Consider the following 24,040-nt stretch of genomic DNA (forward strand, 5'->3'; position numbering starts at 1 on the left):
TTGTTGGCCTGGACTACATAAAGATGTAGTTAAATTTTGTCAATCATGTCACACATGTCAAGTGATAGGGAAACCTCAAGCAGTGATAAAACCAGCACCCTTAATACCCTTTCCAGCATTTGAGGAACCTTTTACAAGGGTCCTAATTGATTGCGTAGGACTGCTTCCTAAAATAAAAAATGGCAATCAATATCTTTTGACTATAATGGATGTGTCTACTAGGTTTCCAGAGGCCATTCCAGTATGTAATATTACAGCTAAAATGATTATGGAGGTGTTACTTAAATTCTTTACTAGATATGGTCTACCCACAGAAATACAATCGGATCAAGGATCGAATTTTACCTCCAGGTTATTCAAAGAAGTTATGGATAGCTTAGGAATAAAACAATTTAAATCAACTGCGTACCATCAACTGGCAGGGGGATGGGAACCGATGCAGGAAGTTGGAAGGTAGTAAAACAGGGACAGAAACAAAAGTAAGGGGGAAAGTGTAAGGCAGAGAAGCCTTATTACACTTATAGTCAAAAATCAAAAAGGGCGACAGTACAAGGTATAGTGACTGAGGGGAGCTCAGTGAATCGGCCCAATAATACTGAAAGGAATAAAACGGGAAGTAAAAACATTAATGGTAAGCGGCACGGCAGGTTGTTACATGAAGATATGGGTTCGACGACAGGGAAAATTAGGAGAAAAGTTAAGAGGAAATATAACTTAGGAGAGGTTACTGATCGAGGTGTTAAGATTCAAAACAGAGGTAAAAAAGCCAACATAAGTGTACTTTACCTGAACGCACGTAGTATTTGGAATAAGGTAAATGAGTTGATGGCACAAATCATCGTGAATGACTATGATTTAGTGGCCATTACTGAAACATGGTTAAAGGATGGTCACGACTGGGAGTTAAATATCCGAGGGTATCAAACTATTCGGAAGGACAGAGTGGATGGTAAGGGAGGTGGTGTAGCTCTGTTATTTAAGGATGACATCCGGGCAATAGTAAGGGATGACATCGGTGCTATGGAGGATATGGTTGAATTCATTTGGGTGGAAATCAGGAATAGTAAGGCGAAAAAGTCACTGATAGGAGTAATCTATAGGCCACCAAATAGTAACATTATGGTGGGGCAGGCAATAAACAAAGAAATAACAGATGCATGTAGAAATGGTACAGCAGTTATCATGGGGGATTTTAATCTACATGTCGATTGGTTTAACCAGGTCGATCAAGGCAGCCTTGAGGAGGAGTTTATAGAAAGTATCCGCAATAGTTTCCTAGAACAGTATGTAATGGAACCTACGAGGGAACAAGCGGTCCTAGACCTGGTCCTGTGTAATGAGACAGGATTGATTCATGATCTCATAGTTAGGGATCCTCTCGGAAGGAGCGATCACAATATGGTGGAATTTAAAATACAGATGGAGGGTGAGAAGGTAAAATCAAACACTAGTGTTTTGTGCTTAAACAACGGAGAATCCAATGGGATGAGAGAAGAACTATCTAAGGTAGACTGGGAGCAAAGACTTTATGGTGAAACAGTTGAGGAACAGTGGAGAATCTTCCAAGTGATTTTTCACAGTGCTCAGCAAAGGTTTATACCAACAAAAAGGACGATAAAAGAGGGAAAATCGACCATGGATATCTAAGGAAATAAGGGAGAGTATCAAATTGAAGGAAAAAACATACAAAGTGGCAAAGATTAGTGGGAGACTAGAGGACTGGGGAATCTTTAGGGGACAACAGAAAGCTACTAAAAAAGCTATAAAGAAGAGTAAGATAGATTATGAGAGTAAACTTGCTCAGAATATAAAAACTGATAGTAAACGTTTCTACAAATATATAAAACAAAAAAGAGTGGCTAAGGTAAATATTGGTCCTTTGGAGGATGAGAAGGGAGATTTAATAATGGGAGATGAGGAAATGGCTGAGGAACTGAACAGGTTTTTTGGGTCGGTCTTCACAGTGGAAGACACAAATAACATGCCAGTGACTGATAGAAATGAGGCTATGATAGGTGAGGACCTTGAGAGGATTGTTATGACTAAGGAGGTAGTGATGAGCAAGGGTTAAAGGTAGACAAGTCTCCTGACCCTGATGGAATGCATCCCAGAGTGCTAAAAGAGATGGCTAGGGAAATTGCAAATGCACTAGTGATAATTTACCAAAATTCACTAGACTCTGGGGTTGACCCGGTGGATTGGAAATTAGCAAACGTGACACCACTGTTTAAAAAAGGAGGTAGGCAGAAAGCGGGTAATTATAGGCCAGTGAGCTTAACTTCGGTAGTAGGGAAGATGCTGGAATCTATCATCAAGGAAGAAATAGCGAGGCATCTGGATGGAAATTGTCCCATTGGGCAGACGCAGCATGGGTTCATAAAGGGCAGGTCGTGCCTAACTAATTTAGTGGAATTTTTTGAGGACATTACCAGGGCGGTAGATAACGGGGAGCCAATGGATGTGGTTTTTCTGGATTTCCAGAAAGCCTTTGACAAGGTGCCACACAAAAGGTTGCTGCATGAGATAAAGATGCATGGCATTAAGGGTAAAGTAGTAGCATGGATAGAGGATTGGTTAATTAATAGAAAGCAAAGAGTGGGGATTAATGGGCGTTTCTCTGATTGGCAATCAGTAGCTAGTGGTGTCCCTCAGGGATCAGTGTTGAGCCCACAATTGTTCACAATTTACATAGATGATTTGGAGTTGGGGACCAAGGGCAATGTGTCCAAGTTTGCAGACGACACTAAGATGAGTGGTAAGGCAAAAAGTGCAGAGGATACCGGAAGTCTGCAGAGGGATTTGGATAGGCTAAGTGAATGGGCTAGGGTCTGGCAGATGGAATACAATGTTGACAAATGTGAGGTTATCCATTTTGGTAGGAATAACAGCAAAAGGTATTATTATTTTAATGATAAAATATTAAAACATGCTGCTGTGCAGCGAGATCTGGGTGTGCTAGTGCATGAGTCGCAAAAAGTTGGTTTACAGGTGCAACAGGTGATTAAGAAGGCAAATGGAATTTTGTCCTTCATTGCTAGAGGGATGGAGTTTAAGACTAGGGAGGTTATGCTGCAATTGTATAAGGTGTTAGTGAGGCCACACCTGGAGTATTGTGTTCAGTTTTGGTCTCCTTACTTGAGAAAGGACATACTGGCACTGGAGGGTGTGCAGAGGAGATTCACTAGGTTAATCCCAGAGCTGAAGGGGTTGGATTACGAGGAGAGGTTGAGTAGACTGGGACTGTACTCATTGGAATTTAGAAGGATGAGGGAGGATCTTTATTGAGCAAAGATGTTTTGCCACCAGAATGGCTGCAGAACCGGCGAGCACACACATTTATACGCTGTCTACTGGGCGGAGTCAGCAGGCAGGGATTTACCCATGTACCTCTATTATACGTGTCTTACCGTAATACATACTACCACACTCCTCTTGACTTTTTTACTGTACATGAAGATTTGTATCAGCTTGCGTGATTAGCTTTTTCTCTATCAGAAAGCTGGCCAGCTCTGATTGGAAGCAAAGAGCCCATGTTCCTCCTTTCCCTTTTAAAGATCTTGCACATTGCAATAATCTCACCAAGTCCAGTCTTCCTATATCATATCCTTTCATTTACATAACTGATAAGGCCACAGCTCCAGTTTACAGCGCACAAATCCTACAGAATGCTGGCCCGGCAGATTTGAAACTCCCAGTGCTCATTTCCCATTGGGCGAGTTCCTGCCCACTCAGTTGGGAACTTCATACTCCACGAAGCCCACGGGGAGAGCTATTGATGATCCCCCATGTCCTTGGTGGTCAACATAGCACACATATAATGCTTAGCGTTCAACATGGAGACTAAATGTCCATTGGTCCCTGGATTGTATTTTGTCTTTGCAACCATTCTATACGCTCAAAAGGAAAGCTTGCCTTTAGATAACATATTTCTCATCCTCATGGCCAGACCACTTCACTATTGAAAATTAAGCAACTAATTTATGTACTGCAAGATGCCACAAACAATGATGAGACAAATACCAATAGATTCGTTTTGGTAACATTGGTTGAGGGAAATGCTCGATGGCACACTAGGAGACATGACCCCCCCCCCCCCCCTTACTCTTTAAATAGTTCCATAGTTCCTTTTTATTCACCTAAAGATGGAGTACGGTCATGGTTTAGCCTTTAATCCAAACATGGCACCTCCAAAATGGAAGAACTCCTTTACACTACATTCAATACTAAGAGCACTGTGGGTGTACCTACCCTGTATAGACTGCGACTGTTTAACAAGGCGGCTCACCACCTCCTTTTCCAAGGGTTATTTGGGATGGGAAGTAAATGTTGACCAAGCCAATGATGGCCACACCCCATGAAAGAAATTTTTTTAAAGTGTCAAACCATGTCACAGGAATCAATCCTGCATTGGGGACGGAACCCACAATCTTCTTACTTAGAATTCAGGATAGCGCCACTGAATCAAGTTAGCACATAAGTATCATTTTCTTCCTTTGCTAAATTAATAAATTAAATGATGTATTATTATATAAGATAGTAAAATGTGCTGTGGCATGAATTGTCAATTAATTTAGTTTTGTTAAAAAAAGGCAAATGGCAGAATAACGGGTAGCATGCTGTGCCAATTGGAGTTTATGCTACACTACGAAACTCAGTGCATGCACACTGTATAGAAGATTATGACAATCACATGCAATCTGGAGAAACACTAATCCCATATTATCTTTGAGCCTTGTGATGGCTGTAAATGATGCAGGACTAGTAGAGGCCAATAGGAGATGGTGAAGCAACAAGCTCCCCCACCCCCCAGCTGAGAATGATATGCAACACAAGGAGGTTAAAAAAAGAAGGTAGAAAAATAGCTGCAAATTAACAGGATCGTAACTTGACAAAAATAAATTTTGTTAGAGGATCGCTGGCTACCTTGTAAGCTTTTTGAATATGCGCTCCCAGCTTAAGTAGCACAGTGAGGCATTCACTGATGATCTTCTCTACTGGTTCCCCCTTTAAAGTATCATCCAGTCGTTTTGCAGTGATATTCAGGAGGACATATTCCCAGTGCTGGAACAGTCTGCTGGGAATATTGTGAGACACCACCAGAATTTTGGGCTCCAGAAGTAAAGCTCTGAAACAAAGTTCAACAGGACATTTCTGGAATTTTAATGAAAATTCAACAGTTTTGAATCAAACAAGTATTTTAAAAATCAAGGCCCTGAATCTGAACAGAGATTGTCGCTCTTCCTTTTCCACTCTCCAGACATAACTTCACCAAAAACTCTTGGACAACACGCAACATAAAGATGTATTTACGTCACTCTAAAAGAGTCACACCAGTTACACATCAGTTGCAATGGGCAATTGGTACCGATCATGTGGAGTGTGCCAGACCTCATTAAGGAGATGGTAATAATCAGAAACATTCTAAGCTGCCACCTTAATACGCTCATCTTCTTAAAAATGTTCTTCTGAACCTGTTTCTATCTTCAGATTTGACCTTAGATTAACTTTTGTATAATTATTCAGCGGTCTCCACTGACGTTTGTGTGCAAAATCCTCCTATTTAATAAACTACTCCATTTCGGTGCAATATGCACAGCATAACTATCCGAGGGGTAACATGATAGAAATACCATCAGTAAATGTAGAATCTCTTCACTATCTGCATTTTCACACTATGGTGGGACTTTCTGCCAATTCACCCCACCCCCCCACCTCACCTCCCAGACGTGTTTTGCGGCGGCAGAGGCAGCCCGCCAATGGCCAGTGGCTGGATCTTCTGGTCCCACTGCTGTCAACGGGCTTTCCGTTGTTAAAGGTTAAAGTCCAACAGGTTTGTTTCAAATCACTAGCTTTCAGAGCGCAGCTCCTACCTCATTCACCTGTTGGGACTTTAACCTGGTGTTGTAAGACTTCTTACTGAACTAGGTTATGGCAGATAAATAGGAAATCTGTCGGAGAATTAATCTTCAACAGCATTTCGTTCTGATGGACGTCTGTGTGTGCACAGAGGGAGAGAGAAGGATGCATACTAATAGCTGAAATCTTGCCAATACATTTATACAGGATATTCATGTCATGGTGATCGAGCAGAAATTCCCAGAGCCTGTATCTAGTGATTTTGGAAAGGTAACCATGCGTGCTCACACCCGTGCTCCACAGTCACCCTCAACAAATGGTGTCCATCCCTGTAATCCACACTTGTTCCAGCAGATATTGGCAGGGACTGGCCATGAGAGCCCAGGCCTCCTGAGGCACTGGTGCTCAGCCACGTTGAAGGTTCTCATCACCTGCCGGTGGCCCCTTGTGCTTGGATCTTGTCTTCTTGGAGCTGGATATTTTTCCATCTTCTCTGCTGTGTGGGGTGGATGTGGCTGAGGGAAGGGAAGCTGGTGCTGCTGCTGGTGTTACTCCTTTGGCTACTGGTGCTGCTGGTATCGCTGCTCATTTTGCTCTTCATCAGAGATGCAAGGTACAGCTCCATAAGCATCCTGGTGAAGACAGGGAAATGCAGCTGGAGGTGAGCAAAGTTCTAGACCAGTGAATGACTTGTAAGAAGTTGTCTGTCACCCATTAAGCAGTGAAGGCACTCTCTGAGAAGGAATGTTGTCTCACCCGGTCATGACTGCAGCTCTTCAGTTTCACTGATTACAGGCTTCCTAGCCTGCCAGTTTCATTGAAGAAGCATTCTCTAACGAGCAGTTGCCTCAGTGAACTGGTGAGTTCCTGGCAGCTTGGGAAAGACATCCATTGGCCGGTTAATCCTGAATACTTGGCTAAGACAGAACTATTTGAATATTTAAATGCCTTATCTGACAACTGTACAGTCGGAACCCACATTGCTTCAAACCCAAGGAAACCTGGAAAAGCACGGAATGATGGCAGGATCCTGACTCAGTGTGACGTTTAAGTCCCTACACGCACCCAAACGTGCCTTTCCTGTCTGTAAAATATCCACCTATGAAGACTAAATAACAAATTCATCTTTGGGATAATTTCCATGGAGAGGTATTGGTCAGAACTCTCCGGTCGTTGGGATTCACTTATCTCGACAACAGTACACCTCTGCCCGTGGGTTTCCCAACGGCATGCGGTGGCTTCAACGGGAAATCCCATTGACAAGTGGCGGGAGTCTACAATCCCACCGCCAGCGAATGGCGCGCTGCCGTGAAACATGTGGCTGGAGAATCCCGCCCATTATCTCAATCGCCTTTAATATAAGACCGGAATTCTCCGGCTGTTGACTCACGAGGGGTTCTCTGGTGTGAAATGTTTTCAATGGGAAGTGATGGGAGTAGAAAATCCCACCGCCAGCGAACGGCATGGCCAAATACTCCACCCTGACTAACAGCGGTAGCAGGGCAGATTCTCAACGGAGAGTCCGGCACTAAATTACTCTCTTTTCATGGATCAAAACAGTAATGCACACTTTGAATTCTGAAATTATCAGCAACTTCTGAATGTGGCTTTTATCTTGAACTACTCCTGTACGGTGAATGGCCAATAGATCACGACCTCCTAGGTATCTTCATTGCAGTGTTAATGTAAGCCTACTTGTTCCATTAATAAAGATTATTATTATACCTCCGCTACAAGCAAGCTATGAAGATGTTGGACATTGACACTGACAACGAGGAGATAGTTGCAGACGCTGTGCCCTCTGGAGGCTGTACTGCTGGATGGGCATTGGAAGAGGTAAGCGGAAATGCAGAGCTCAGCTGAGCTGGCTGAGAAGATGGCCCAGAGAAGACAGAGGCCATGCAAATCATGCACCTTCGCAGCACACTGTCTTCTTCTGTAGGATATGCGGCAGAGACTGCCATGCTGGAGCCACACCAGGCATTGATTAACACAGGGTTCACCACAGTGGCGAAACCATCAGCTTACAAGATGGAGGGCTACTATTCAAATATTGTTTCTCTCTCAAGTAATTTGAACCAAGCTGGTTGAAAACACAAAGAATTGCAGGATGAACCTGCAGTAATTTTTCCTGGATATTTGAAAAGGTCCAGCTGAAAGGGAAAGTGTGCCAATTGTATATTAATTGTGTTAATTGTATGCAGGGCACTAACTTGGGTTTCACATATAAAAAAACACTTTGGCCGTTCGCGACTGGTGTGCATCGTCAGCCCTGGGAACGACATTCCAACTTAATTAGTTAAGTTTCTTTGATAGTTTTGTTTTTTGTTACAGGGCCCTTTTACCTTATGTTAATTAGTTTATTTTTATTGATTTACAAAAGAGGATAAAGAAACACTTATTGAAACGGTTGTGTGTTTGAGTGAGGGGGTGTATGCTGGTGATGTTTAAATCTGAGACTGAGTAAAAGATTGTCTCCAGTGCTATTCTTCCCCAATCAACTATTCTGACTACAACAAACAGGAGGGCAAAACTCACAGACATGTCAAAGAGTCAGAATAAATTGTAAAGTGTGAATGTGGATTACAGGAGATTATTAAATAGCAGAAATTATACTCATTAGCATGAGGGCAAAGGAGACAGTAAAATGGGAGAAATGAAACAATTTTTGAAACACAGAACTGTGTAAATTAAGAAATGGAGGATAAATTAGGTGGAAGCATGCTAAACTATCAAAGCAGAGAGGGCCCCAGGATCTGAAGAAAATAAAAATGTGAGTTTTAATGAAATGAAATGAAAATCGCTTATTGTCACAAGTAGGCTTCAAACGAAGTTACTGTGAAAAGACCCTAGTCGCCACATTCCGGCGCCTGTTCAGGGAGGCTGGCCAGCACAGCAAAACAACCACAGAACCACAGAATGATCACAGCACAGGATGAGGTCATTTGGCCTGTCATTTCTGTGTTGTTTCTCTGAAGGAACAGTTCACCTACAACCACTCCCCGCCTTTTCTCGTAACCCTGCACATTTTTCCTTTGCAGATAAAAATCAAATCCCCTCTTGAATGCTTTGATTGAATCTGCCTTCACAGCACTCTCAGGCAGCACGATCCAAACCTCAACCAGTCGCTGCGTGACAAAATCCAAGTACTACCCCACCCCAGCTGCCCCCTTGGGTAATACTGGCACCCCACCTACCTCTACCAGCACATCCCACTACAGAGAAACTGGGATTTACTTTAAGTCGCACCTTAACAAGTAGTTGTGGAGGCCACTACTTCAGCAGAGCAGTCATCTAGAGCACAATTTAACAGGAAACAATGTGTCTCGTTTTGGGTTCGTGTAGTGGGTGCAGAACCGAAAACGACCTCACTATCAAACGGGACTCTGTGGGGTTTTTTAAGGCCTCGGCGAGGAATACTTAGTTGAGGCCGCAATTACCTTCATTTTCTGCACTGACAAGCTACGCCAATTTTATATGTTGCCCCACTTTCTGGAACCCCCTGTCCAGCCCCCAAACGCCCCCCTCAACGCCCCAAACATACCTGTTGGGGTTCTCAAGCACCCCCCACCCCACCTCAAAACAGCAGGGTACCCCTGGGCCTGATTCCTGGCAGTGCCAACCTGGCTCCCAGGCCTGCCAGCCTGGCAGTGACTGGGTGGCAGCGGGAGTGCCAGGTAAGTGGTTAATCTAATTTTGCTGTTTTTCAGTTAAAAGTGCAGTGTAGATTAGTGTCTGATTGGCTGAAGCTGCCCCCACACTAATTGCTGAGAGGCAGTTAACTGGCAGTCACTTGAGGCCTGTTAAGGGGCACAAAGGTACACATTGTATTCTTCTCTTTGAAGTTTTAGTGTGAGTCATCCTAAAGTCTGTATAAAAGACAGACAGAAAGCGCACATTAGTAAGCATTGCGCAGGTCAAGGAGACACAGCCTGAGTGAGTGAGACACAGACAGAGTGAGAATTTGGTAATTTGGTGCAGTGAGGTAACCAGGAAAGGTAAGTGGTTAATCTAAGTTTGCTGTTTTTCAGTTAAAAGTGCAGTGTAGATTAGTGTCTGATTGGCTGAAGCTGCCCCCACACTAATTGCTGAGAGGCAGTTAACTGGCAGTCACCTGAGGCCTGTTAAGGGGCACAAAGGTACACATTGTATTCTTCTCTTTGAAGTTTTAGTGTGAGTCATCCTAAAGTCTGTATAAAAGACAGACAGAAAGCGCACATTAGTAAGCATTGCGCAGGTCAAGGAGACACAGCCTGAGTGAGTGAGACACAGACAGAGTGAGAATTTGGTAATTTGGTGCAGTGAGGTAATTCGGTGAAGAGTGGGAGACGGTGCTTTTTCCCTACTGTTTTGTTCTCTCTCTTTCTTCGGGCCTAATTTCGGGAGCCGTTCGGAGGAGGAGGAGCAGTCTCTGTGAGTATAAAAACCTAACGGTAACTTCCTGTTTTCCAGTTTTTTTTCCCCAAAAGTGACGGAAAGTGATCTGATTGGTTGATAGCAAATCTGCCCCAAATTAAATTTAAAAAACACAGCTAAACTTGTAAACTTAAATTAAACTAATTAATTAATTAGAGATGGCTGGTCAGGTGATGTGCTTGAGCTGCTTGATGTGGGAGCTGGCAGATCCCATTGCGAGCTGCAGCGACCACATCTGCAGTAAGTGTTGGCTGCTCGAAGAGCTCCGGCTCAGAGTTGATGAGCTGGAGTCTGAGCTTCAAACACTGAGGCACATCCGGGAGGGGGAGACTTACCTGGACACTGTGTTTCAGGAGGCAGTCACACCTGTCAGAGTAAGTAGTTTAAATCCTGCCAGTGGCCAGGGACAGCAGGGTGTGACTGCAAGTCAGGCAGGTAAAGGGAACCAGCAGTCAGGAACTCAGGAGCCTCAGCCCTTGACCCTATCCAACAGGTATGAGGCACTTGCTCCCTGTGTGGATGGCGAACAGTGCTGCAGGAAGGATGAGTCAGCTGACCAAGGCACCATGGTTCAGCAGGCCATTCAAGGGGAGGGAGTAAATAGGCAAGTTGTAGTTGTAGGGGATTCTATTATCAGGGGGATAGATAGTATCCTTTGTGAGCAGGATAAAGAGTCCCGCATGGTGTGTTGCCTGCCTGGTGCTAGGGTGCGGGACATCTCTGACCGGCTTGAAAGGATACTGGAGAGGGAGGGGGAGGATCCAGTTGTTGTGGTCCATGTCGGTACCAACAACATAGGCAAGTCTAGGGAAGAGGACCTGTTTAGAGATTATAAAGAGCTAGGATTCAAATTAAAAAACAGGTCCTCAAGGGTCATAATCTCTGGATTACTGCCCGAGCCACGTGCAAATTGGCATAAGGAGGCAAGAATAAGGGAAGTTAACATGTGGCAGAAAGAGTGGTGTGGGAATGAGGGGTTCCTTTTCATGGGACACTGGCATCAGTTTTGGGACAGGGGGGACCTATACCGTTGGGATGGTCTCCACCTGAACCGAGCTGGGACCAGTGTTCTGGCGAAAAGAGTAAATAGGGTGGTCAATAGGACTTTAAACTAAAGATTGGGGGGGAAGGGAAAGTCAGGGAACCAAGAGGTGAAGTAATCAGTGGGAAGCGTAGCTGCTTAGGAATACAAAAAAGCACGAAAAGACAAAACTCAGGAGAGGTTACGATAGTCCCCATCCCACAAAATATGACACAGTGTATGGAAAGGCTCAGTAAACCAAGGTCCACCACACTAAGAAAACAAAAAGGGACGGTCAATAGAGAATTAAAGGTGCTATATTTAAATGCGCGCAGTGTACGGAACAAGGTAGATGAGCTTGTGGCCCAGATTGTGACTGGCAGGTATGATGTGGTAGGCATCACAGAGACATGGTTGCAGGGGGTTCAGGACTGGCATTTAAACATCCAGGGATTCACAACCTATCGAAAAGACAGAGAGGTGGGCAGAGGGGGCGGGGTTGCCTTGTTAATTAGGAATGAAATTAAATCAATAGCACTAAACGACATAGGGTCAGATGATATGGAGTCTGTGTGGGTAGAGTTGAGGAACCACAAAGGCAAAAAAACCATAATGGGAGTTATGTACAGGCCTCCAAACAGTGGTCAGGACCGGGGGCACAAAATGCACCACAAAATAGAAAGTGCATGTCAGAAAGGCAAGGTCACAGTGATCATGGGGGACTTCAATATGCAGGTGGACTGGGTAAATAATGCTGCCAGTGGACCCAAGGAAAGGGAATTCATTGAATGTTTACAGAAGGGCTTTTTGGAACAGCTTGTGATGGAGCCCACGAGGGAACAGGCCATTCTGGACTTAGTGTTATGTAATGAGCCAGACTTGATTAAAGATCTTAAAGTAAGGGAGCACTTAGGAGGTAGTGATCATAATATGGTCGAATTCAATCTCCAATTTGAAAGAAAGAAGGTAGAATCAGATGTAAAGGTGTTACAGTTAAATAAAGGTAACTACAGGGGCATGAGGGAGGAACTGACGAAAGTCGACTGGGAGCAGAGCCTAGTGGGAAAGACAGTAGAACAGCAATGGCAGGAGTTTCTGGGAGTAATTGAAGACACAGTACAGAGGTTCATCCCAAAGAAAAGAAAGTTTATCAGAGGGGGGATTAGGCAGCCATGGCTGACAAAGGAAGTTAGGGAATGCATCAAAGCAAAAGAGAAAGCCTATAATGTGGCAAAGAGTACATAGAACATAGAACATAGAACGATACAGCGCAATACAAGACCCTCAGCCCACGAAGTTGCACCGAAACAAAAGCCATCTAACCTACATTATGCCATTATCATCCATATGTTTATCCAATAAACTTTTAAATGCCCTCAGTGTTGGCGAGTTCACTACTGTTGCCGGTAGGGCATTCCACGGCCTCACTACTCTTTGCGTAAAGAACCTACCTCTGACCTCTGTCCTATATCTATTACCCCTCAGTTTAAAGCTATGTCCCCTCGTGCCAGCCATTTCCATCCGCGGGAGAAGGCTCTCACTGTCCACCCTATCTAACACCCTGATCATTTTGTATGCCTCTATTAAGTCTCCTCTTAACCTTCTTCTCTCCAACGAAAACAACCTCAAGTCCATCAGCCTTTCCTCATAAGATTTTCCCTCCATACCAGGCAACATCCTGGTAAATCTCCTCTGCACCCGTTCCAAAGCCTCCACGTCCTTCCTATGATGCGGTGACCAGAAGTGTACGCTGTGGTAGTATGCATTAGGGGTCATGTGGGACTGTGAAGCCGTGATGCTGTTGGCTGACAGATCCTGGGTCCTGGTTGGCTGTTGATCCCTAGCTCCGCCCTGAAGGCGGAGTATAAGAACCTGGGCTTCTCCCCGCAGCTCCAGTCTGTTGCTGAACTGCTGGGAACAAGTCACGCTTAATAAAGCCTCATCGGCTTCATCTCTATTCGTCTCTCTCGTAAGTCATTGTGCGCTACAATTTATTAAGCGTGACTTAAAGGACTATGGAGCTCAGGATCGCCCCGGAATGCCTGCGGATCAGCCCCCACGCAGTGAACGCGGCAGCAGTTTTTAAACACTGGCAGACTTGATTCGAAGGCTACCTCCGAACGGCCCCCGGCCGGATCACAGAAGACCAGAAACTACAGGTCCTGCACTCAAGGGTAAGCCCGGAAATTTACCCTCTTATAGAAGACGCAGAGGATTTCCCGACGGCGCTCGCGGCACTAAAGAGCATCTACGTTCGCCCGGTGAACCAGGTCTACGCACGCGACCAACTCGCAACGAGACGGCAAAGTCCCGGAGAATCGCTAGAAGAGTTCTACGCCGCGCTGCTAATTTTGGGACGGGGCTGCGGCTGCCCGCCGGTAAATGCGACGGAACACACGGACATGTTAATTCGCGATGCGTTTGTGGCAGGTATGAACTCTCCCCAAATCCGCCAAAGACTTTTAGAAAAAGAGTCGCTAGGACTCTCAGAGGCACGGGCCATTGCAGCCTCCCTAGATGTGGCCTCGCAAAACGCCCGCGCCTACGGCCCCGACCGCGCGGCAGCCCCTTGGGCTCCATGGACCCCCGTCGCGACAAACCCCCTCCTCCCCCTCCCTCACAGGCTTGCGCGGTTAAGATGCCAGACCATCCCGGGGGGGCCCGCTGCTATTTCTGCGGGCAGGCGAAACACCCCCGGCAGCGCTGCCCGGCCCGCGCAGCAACTTGCAAGAGCTGCGGAAAAAAGGGCCATTTCGCGGCTGTGTGCCGGTCCCGGGGGGTCGCCGCTGTCCCCAGAGACGAAAGAGTCCAGCGCTTCCCATACGCTCCCCAACCACCCCAGCGCCCCATGTGCGACCCGCGGGCGCCGCCATTTTGGGTCCCGGCCACCACGAGGGGAGGATGGGCGCCGCCATCTTGTGACCCCCCAGCCATGTGCGATGCATGGGGGCGGCCATTTTGTCCACCCCCGACCATGTGCGATCCGTGGGGGTGGCCATTTTGTCCACCCCCGACCGCGTGCGATTCATGGATGCCGCCATCTTGGATGACAACAATGGACCCCAGCATCGACGCCTCCACGGGGTCCAAAGAAGACGCTGAGACACTACGACCACACCTGGCCTCGGTGACGCTGGATCAAGCACGGCCCCGGACGCTCTAGACAACGACAACAACGGTGCTGATCAACGGACACGAGACACCTTGCCTGATCGACTCCGGGAGCACCGAAAGCTTCATCCACCCAGACACGGTAAGACGCTGTTTTTTGACCATCCGTCCCAGTACGCAAAAGATTTCCCTAGCTGCAGGATCCCACTCCGTAGAGATCAAAGGGTTCTGCATAGTGACCCTAACGGTGCAAGGAAGGGAGTTTAAAAACTACAGGCTCTACGTCCTTCCCCAACTCTGTGCGCCCACATTACTGGGATTAGATTTCCAGTGCAACCTGCAGAGCCTAACGTTTCAATTCGGCGGCCCAATACCCCCACTCACTATCTGCGGCCTCGCAACCCTCAAAGTGGAACCGCCATCCTTGTTTGCAAATCTCACCCCGGATTGCAAACCCGTCGCCACTAGGAGCAGATGGTACAGCGCCCAAGACCGGATATTTATCCGGTCCGTAGTCCAGCGGTTGCTGAAGGAAGGCATAATCCAGGCCAGCAATAGTCCCTGGAGAGCACAGGTGGTAGTAGTAAAGACCGGGGAGAAGCAAAGGATGGTCATAGACTATAGCCAGACCATCAACAGGTACACACAGCTAGATGAGTACCCTCTCCCCCGCATATCCGACATGGTAAATCGGATTGCCCAATATAAGGTCTTCTCCACCGTGGACCTCAAGTCCGCCTATCACCAGCTCCCCATCCGCCCAAGTGACCGCAAGTACACAGCCTTCGAGGAAGATGGGCGACTATACCACTTCCTAAGGGTCCCATTTGGCGTCACGAACGGGGTCTCGGTCTTCCAACGAGAGATGGACCGAATGGTTGATCAACACGGGTTACAGGCCACGTTCCCGTATCTCGACAACGTAACCATCTGCGGCCACGATCAGCAGGACCACGACGCCAACCTCCAAAAATTCCTCCAGACTGCAAGCGCCTTGAAACTCACATACAACGGGGACAAGTGCGTGTTTAGCACAAACCGGCTGGCCATCCTGGGATACGTAGTGCGCAATGGGATAATAGGCCCCGACCCCGAACGCATGCGCCCCCTTATGGAATTTCCCCTTCCCCACTGCTCCAAAGCCCTGAAACGATGCCTGGGGTTTTTTTCATATTACGCCCAGTGGGTTCCCCAGTACGCAGACAAGGCCCGCCCACTAATACAGACCCTACCTTCTCCCTGTCAACAGAGGCTCGCCAGGCCTTCAGCCGCATCAAAGCGGATATCGCAAAGGCCACGATGCGCGCCATCGACGAGTCCCTCCCCTTCCAGGTCGAGAGCGACGCCTCCGATGTAGCTCTAGCGGCCACCCTTAACCAAGCGGGCAGACCCGTGGCCTTCTTCTCCCGAACCCTCCACGCCTCAGAAATTCGCCACTCCTCAGTGGAAAAGGAAGCCCAAGCCATAGTGGAAGCTGTGCGACATTGGAGGCATTACCTGGCCGGCAGGAGATTCACTCTCCTCACTGACCAACGGTCGGTAGCTTTCATGTTCGATAATGCACAGCGGGGCAAAATTAAAAATGACAAGATCTTAAGGTGGAGGATCGAGCTCTCCACCTTCAACTACGAGATCTTGTACCGTCCCGGAAAGCTGAACGAGCCGTCCGATGCCCTATCCCGCGGCACATGTGCCAACGCACAAATAGACCGTCTCCAAACCCTCCACGAGGACCTCTGCCACCCGGGGGTCACTCGGTTCCACCATTTTATAAAGTCCCGCAACTTCCCCTACTCCATGGAGGAGGTCCGTACTGTCACCAGGAACTGCCACATCTGCGCAGAGTGCAAACCGCACTTTTTCAGGCCAGGTAGAGCGCACCTGATCAAGGCTTCCCGCCCCTTTGAACGCCTCAGTCTGGATTTCAAAGGGCCCCTCCCCTCCACCGATCGAAACACATACTTCCTGAACGTGGTGGACGAGTACTCCCGTTTCCCTTTCGCCATCCCCTGCCCCGACATGACAGCGGCCACAGTTATTAAAGCCCTTAGCACTATATTCACACTGTTCGGTTGCCCCGCATATATCCAATACAACAGGGGGTCCTCCTTCATGAGTGACGAGCTGCGCCAGTTGCTGCTCAGCAAGGGCATAGCCTCGAGCAGGACGACCAGCTACAACCCCGGGGGAACGGGCAAGTAGAGAGGGAGAACGGCATGGTCTGGAAGACCGTCCTACTGGCCCTACGGTCCAGGGATCTCCCAGTTTCCCGGTGGCAGGAGGTCCTCCCGGACGCTCTCCACTCCATCCAGTCGCTGCTGTGTACCACCACTAACCAAACGCCTCATGAGCGCCTCCTTGTCTTCCCCAGGAAGTCCTCCTCCGGAACGTCGCTGCCGACCTGGCTGGCGGCCCCAGGACCCATCTTGCTCCGGAAACATGTGCAGGCGCACAAGTCGGACCCGACAAGTCGGACCCGTTGGCGAGAGGGTTCATCTCCTCCACGCTAACCCGCAGTACGCCTACGTGGCGTACCCCGACGGCCGACAGGACACGGTCTCCCTGCGAGACCTGGCGCCCGCCGGCAACATGCACACCTCCCCGACACCGATCACCCCCTCCCTGCCACCGGCGCACCCCGCGACCGCCCCCTCCCCGGGAGGATCGGTCCTCCTCCCATGCCCGACCAGGAGTGAAATAGAAGCAGACACCGAAAAGCTCCCGGAGACGACAATGCGGGAACAAGCACCTGCACCAACACCGGGGCTGAGGCGATCGACAAGGAAGACCAGACCGCCCGCTCGACTCGTGGCATCGGTGTAACACAAGAATGTTGTGGACTTTAACGAGAATGTTCTTTTCCTCTTACGAGTATTGTAAATAGTTCACAAACCCTGTACATAGCCCAATGTAGGGCAAAGTGTAGAGCATTGAAAGGACATGCCAAAATTTTTCTTCTCCCAGGACCAGCCTTGTAAACCCCTACCACCATGCGAAGCACCACCCCGCCGTGTTCATTTTTAACAAGGGGTGAATGTGGTAGTATGCATTAGGGACTGTGAAGCCGTGATGCTGTTGGCTGACAGATCCCGGGTCCTGGTTGGCTGTTGATCCCTAGCTCCGCCCTGAAGGCAGAGTATAAGAACCTGGGCTTCTCCCCGCAGCTCCAGTCTGTTGCTGAACTGCTGGGAACAAGTCACGCTTAATAAAGCCTCATCGACTTCATCTCTATTCGTCTCTCTTGTAAGTCATTGTGCGCTACATACGCAATACTCCAAATGCGGCCGTACCAGAGTTTTGTACAGCTGCAACATGACCTCCTGACTCCGGAACTCAATCCCTCTACCAATAAAGGCCAACACTCCATAGGCCTTCTTCACAACCCTATCAACCTGGGTGGCAACTTTCAGGGATCTATGTACATGGACACCTAGATCCCTCTGCTCATCCACACTTCCAAGCACTTTACCATTAGTCAAATATAGTAGTGGGAAGTCAGAAGATTGGGAAGGCTACAAAAACAAACAGAGGATAACAAAGAGAGAAATAAGGAAAGCGAGGATCAAATATGAAGGTAGGCTAGCCAGTAACATTAAGAATGATAGTAAACGTTTCTTTAAATACATTAAAAACAAACGGGAGGCAAAAGTTGACATTGGGCCGCTCCAAAATGACGCTGGTAATTTTGTGATGGGAGACAAGGAAATAGCTGAGGAACTAAATAAGTACTTTGCGTCAGTCTTCACAGTAGAAGACATGAGTAATATCCCAACAATTCCGGAGAGTCAGGGGGCAGAGTTGAATATGGTAGCCATCACAAAGGAGAAAGTGCTAGAGAATCTAAGAGGTCTAAAAATTGATAAATCTCCGGGCCCAGATGGGCTACATCCTAGAGTTCAAAAGGAGATAGCTGAAGAAATAGTGGAGGCGTTAGTTATGATCTTTCAAAAGTCACTGGAGTCAGGGAAAGTCCCAGAGGATTGGAAAATCGCTGTTGTAACCCCCCTGTTCAAGAAGGGAACAAGGAAAAAGATGGAAAATTATAGGCCAATTAGCCTAACCTCGGTTGTTGGCAAGATTCTAGAATCCATTGTTAAGGATGAGATTTCTAAATTCTTGGAAGTGCAGGGTCGGATTAGGACAAGTCAGCATGGATTTAGTAAGGGGTGGTCGTGCCTGACAAACCTGTTAGAGTTCTTTGAAGAGATAACTAATAGGTTAGACCAAGGCGAGCCAATGGATGTTATCTATCTTGACTTCCAAAAGGCCTTTGATAAGGTGCCTCACGGGAGACTGCTGAGTAAAATAAGGGCCCATGGTATTCGAGGCAAGGTACTAACATGGATTGACGATTGGCTGTCAGGCAGAAGGCAGAGAGTTGGGATAAAAGGTTCTTTTTCGGAATGGCAACCGGTGACGAGTGGTGTCCTGCAGGGTTCAGTGTTGGGGCCACAGCTGTTCTCTTTATATATTAACGATCTAGATGATGGGACTGGGGGCATTCTGGCTAAGTTTTCCTATGATACAAAGATAGGTGGAGGGGCAGGTAGTATGGAGGAGGTGGGGAGGCTGCAGAAAGATTTAGACAGTTTAGGAGAGTGGTCCAAGAAATGGCTGATGAAATTCAACGTGGGCAAGTGCGAGGTCTTGCACTTTGGAAAAAAGAATAGAGGCATGGACTATTTTCTAAACGGTGACTAAATTCATAATGCTGAAGTGCAAAGGGACTTGGGAGTCCTAGTCCAGGATTCTCTAAAGGTAAACTTGCAGGTTGAGTCCGTAATTAAGAAAGCAAATGCAATGTTGTCATTCATCTCAAGAGGCTTGGAATATAAAAGCAGGGATATACTTCTGAAGCTTTATAAAGCATTAGTTAAGCCCCATTTAGAATACTGTGAGCAATTTTGGGCCCCACACCTCAGGAAGGACATACTGGCACTGGAGCGGGTCCAGCGGAGATTCACACGGATGATCCCAGGAATGGTAGGCCGAACATACGATGAACGTCTGAGGATCCTGGGATTATATTCATTGGAATTTAGGAGGTTGAGGGGCGATCTAATAGAAACTTACAAGATAATGAATGGCTTAGATAGGGTGGATGTAGGGAAGTTGTTTCCATTAGCAGGGGAGACTAGGACCCGGGGGCACAGCCTTAGAATGAAAGGGAGTCACTTTAGAACAGAGATGAGGAGAAATTTCTTCAGCCAGAGAGTGGTGGGTCTGTGGAATTCATTGCCACAGAGGGCGGTGGAGGCCGGGACATTGAGTGTCTTTAAGACAGAAGTTGATAAATTCTTGATTTCTCGAGGAATTAAGGGCTATGGAGAGAGAGCGGGTAAATGGAGTTGAAATCAGCCATGATTGAATGGTGGAGTGGACTCGATGGGCCGAATGGCCTTACTTCCGCTCCTATGTTTTATGGTCTTATGGATACCTCCCTGCCCAGAGTCTGACCTCCCGGGGGCCTCCGATAGTCTGGGAGACCCCCTCAGATGCCGTTACACCTGGTCCACATTTGTGTGGGCCAGTGTTAAAAGGCGCCATGGCAATGTCTCCCAGGCATGGGCGCCTCGTTCAATCCTGGGCCTTGGGTGAATCCGACACCGCCATAGTTAAGTGAATCTAACTGCTCACCTAAATATGTAAATCTGCATCCCACCCAGTGAGATCGAGATCCAGATTGCAACATCTCGCAAGATCTCGTTAGATCACAAGAGACGTCGCGAGTATCGCAAATCTCACGAGAGGCGTCTTGTGAGATTAAACAGCCTTGTCGCATCCTGGGTCAGGCGTGACAAGGTTGTTGATCTGGCCCCTAATCTGTATTTGGTCTTCCAGTTTCGAGATGGCATCATGAGCAGTGAACCCAGTAAATTAGGTTGGGTGAAGTCCACAATAATTACTGACCCAATTGGAAAAAAAAATTGAGGCTCTGGATAATGGTATGGAAATAGGTAACTGGTCAGATGTTGCATTGGGAAGCGGAGGAAGTGGGAGAGATGATGAAGAAATGAAGCAAGTTGTCAGAGAGGAAACAATCCCTTCAGGAAGCAGAGAGAGGAGGGAAAGATGTGACTCAATCTTCAGACATCTAAATTTTTTCCATAGTGATACAAGTAATAGTTGGAGGTTTACCTTTCTTGTTGTTGCTGCATGTCGCTTAGGTCCTGGATCACCGAATACAGCACATCACTGGAAGACTGTGGGGAAAAGGGAAATGGTCAACACAATGGATTTTGCATTCCAGGTGCCGATTTTATTTCCACAAAAGCATGTAATGTGGATCATTGAGAATAGTTCTTTGTAAATCAATTTACCCCAAGAAATTACCTAATCTGCCATTGTAGAAACAAGGACAGCTTTGCCAAGATGGCTGTACCTGGCTCAACAGGTTGTCGTTGGAAAACAGTCCAGTTCATCCAAAAAGAAATGGCTCACTCGTCTCCAGCCTAACAGCTGCTGATTAAATGCAAATGGAGCTTGGCTTCACTCTGACCTGCAGTAATAACAAGTACTTATCCTGATAGGGAACCATGATGTGCCCTGTGCCAGTCTGGGTGGTAAAGGCCTCAAATTTATGATGCAAAATGATCACTTATTTTCAGTGCGCTACTTTGCCCAACTTATTTTCATGATTTTTCCCCGTCTCGCTTGGCCACCCATAAGAAAAGAAAAGCGTGGCACAGTGGTTCGCACTGTTGCCTCACAGCTCCAAGGACGTGGACTCAATCGTGGCCTCGGGCGACTGTCTGTGTGGAGTTTGCACGTTCTCCCCATGTCTGCGTGGGTTTTCTCCGGTTTCCTCCCACAGTCCAAAGATGTGCAGGTTAGGTGGATTGGCCTTGCTAAATTGCCCTTAGTGTCCAAAAACGTTAAGTGGGGTTACTGGGTTACGGGGATAGGTGTGGAGGTAGGGTGCTCTTTCTAAGGGCCAGTGCAGACTCGATGGGCTGAATGGCCTCCTTCTGCACTGTAAATCCTATGATTCTATGAATGCTTTTCTTCAGTCTGCTGCTCCTGTGAGTCAGTGACCAAGGGGTGGGTGAGTCTTTCTTTTTTACATCTGGGCTTTGGCATCTTCACAAATTGGCACAATGGCAGAAATAGAAAGGGATCTGTTTGGGTAGAATTTCTGCTGCGCGGAGCTGTTATTTCCAGCACAATTTGTTCGAAATTGGTCAAGCCACCGCGAAAGAACACGGCAAAAAAAAGACAAATCGCATTCAACAGACATCGAGTTCCACTATCCTTTGTGCTGGTTTAAAAAAATACATTGTGCTAGAAGCTATAACCCCATCCTCAAATTGTTCAGATACTTAGACTGGATTCCAAATGATTGCAAGTTTCTGCAACTTGCGGGCTGTGTGGCCTTTGAGGCGGTTCTTGAAATTAAACCTTGGGTTGGGGCAGGGTAGAAAGCATGCTTTAAACAGTTTTGAATATAATCTTTTTTGATTTACTAAGAAACTGACTGGTGTACACACATAAGGAGGAAATGCTTCTGTCTCTTTTTAAAGTAATTTTTAGTTATTTATAATCAGGCTTACTCAGAGCTCGTAGACTAAACTTACCAATTTAAGTTTTTTTTGTAATAAACTCATATACAGCCAAATTAATCAAACTGCATCAAGTTACCAATTCCAAGTATATCTTGGAATATTTTTTAAAGCAAATAGATTTTTAAATAAATATTTACTAAAGTGCTGCCCAATACCATTGGTTCATGGCAGATTTTGTGTTTGGTGATGTAAGATGTGGCACAGTGATTAGCACTGCTGCCTACGGCGCTGAGGACCCGGGTTCGAATCCCAGCCCCGGGTCACTGTCCGTGTGGAGTTTGCACATTCTCCTCATGTCTGCATGGGTTTCACCCCCACAACCTAAAGATGTGCAGGTTAGGTGGATTGGCCATGCTAAATTGCCCCTTAATTGGAATAAAAATAATTGGATACTCTAAATTTATAGAAAAAAAAACTTTGAGGGGGAAAAGAATACTTCTGAAAACCAATGCAAACATGAGTGCTGTTTATGTCTGATCATAGATTGCATCCAAAGCAGAAACTTCACCCTGTAGTTTATACTGATATTGTTTCATTCCTTGTATTATTCTAGCAATTCTATGGTACATCTTTTCCTTGTTTCCAACATGGTTTTGCCCTGTGGAAAACTGCACATAGTAATCTAACTGTAACCTAATCAACGTTTTATGGAGATTTCTCATCATCTCTTTGCGTGTCTTACATACAAAACCCAAAATTCCATTTGTCCTTTTTATGCATTTTTCTAACCCAGCTTTTAAATATCTTGCATACCTCTACCGCTGCACCTTTATATTCTCCACTCCATTCAGAATGTTATTGCTCCCGTACAATTTGCCAAATACTTATTAAAAGAATTAATCTGCATTTGCCCTATATCTCATTATTCCCGACTAAGCTTTATATAATCTCTTGCTATCTTCCTCACAATCACCTGGCCTAGAATTTGATGCCATCAGTAACTTTTGCTATTAGTCCCTCTATGTCTCAATCCAAATCATTTATATACGTAGCGAATAAGAGGGTCTCAGACAGATCCCTGATGAACACCATCTTGCCAATCCGATAGGCAACCATTTATTCTTACTCGCTGCTTTCAATATGTCAATGGACCTTCTATCCACTTTAACAACAACTTCATTTATATTGTGCCTTTAACATTTTTACATGCTAAGTGTGGGATTAGATGCCGTTGAAACCAAATATTTGCGGCATGGTTAGCACTGCTGCCTCACAGCACCAGGGACTCAGGCTCAATTCCTGCCTTGGGTTACTGTCTGTGTGGAGTTTGCACTTTCTTCCAGTGTCTATGTGGGTTTCTTCCGGGTGCTCTGGTTTCTTCCCATAGTCCAAAGATGTGCAGCTTCGGTGGATTGGCCATCATAAAATTGCCCCTTAGTGTCCAGGGATGTTTAGGTTAGGTAGGGTTATGGGGATAAGAAGGGAGGGGGTTTAGGCCTAGGTAAGGTGCCCTTTCAGAAGGTCGGTGCAGATACGATGGGCCGAATTACCTCCTTCTGCACTGTAGGGATTCTATGGTTCTATTCAATCTGGAGCTGATGCAAGCTGGAGAAGCAGCATCTCATCTTCTGGTTGGGCACTCAACATTGAGACCAGCAGCTTTAGAGTGTAACCTTTCTCCTCCATCTTAAACAAATTTATGAAAAACTTCCCATACATTTATTGCCTCAATGCAAACCCCTACTCCCCCTTTGACACCAGGCCATCTGCCTCCTGTTCCTAAAGTTGCGACATTTTGTTGCAATCAGCTACACTTCAATATCTAACACATTCTCTCTCCTTTCAGTTCTGATGAAGAGTCAAAAGGATTTGAAATGCTAACTCTGCTTTCTCTCCTTACAGATGCTGCCAGACCTGCTTAGTTTTTCCAGCACCCTCTGTTCTTGAAATAGAAAATTAATTTGACATGGTTCGGCCAAACATAACATCTGTCACCAGATGGACCCAAGCCCGCACAAAGTACAATTTTCATTGTGCGGGAGCAGTCCATTACATTTCAGCAGTGTTAAAATGATCACTGTGTGATATATTAAATACATTCAGCTACATTGTTGGAATATTCATGAATAAACAC

The 24,040-nt window shown here is 46.5% G+C and overlaps 1 protein-coding gene across 4 annotated transcripts in view; it reads right to left on the minus strand.

Moving 5' to 3' along the window:
• LOC140395437 (testis-expressed protein 47-like) overlaps window positions 1-24,040 on the minus strand; it is an 83,602-nt gene that overhangs the window by 13,723 nt on the left and 45,839 nt on the right. For all 4 annotated transcript variants that reach the window (XM_072483185.1, XM_072483186.1, XM_072483188.1 and 1 more), the window contains exons 4-5: window positions 20,543-20,607; window positions 4,924-5,125 (exon numbers count right to left, since the gene is read on the minus strand). In XM_072483185.1, the coding sequence (XP_072339286.1) occupies window positions 4,924-5,125; window positions 20,543-20,607 (267 nt within the window). The remainder of the gene's footprint in view (window positions 1-4,923; window positions 5,126-20,542; window positions 20,608-24,040) is intronic.

This window comes from Scyliorhinus torazame, chromosome 18, assembly GCF_047496885.1.
Source record: "Scyliorhinus torazame isolate Kashiwa2021f chromosome 18, sScyTor2.1, whole genome shotgun sequence".
NCBI classification, from domain to species: Eukaryota; Metazoa; Chordata; class Chondrichthyes; order Carcharhiniformes; family Scyliorhinidae; genus Scyliorhinus; species Scyliorhinus torazame.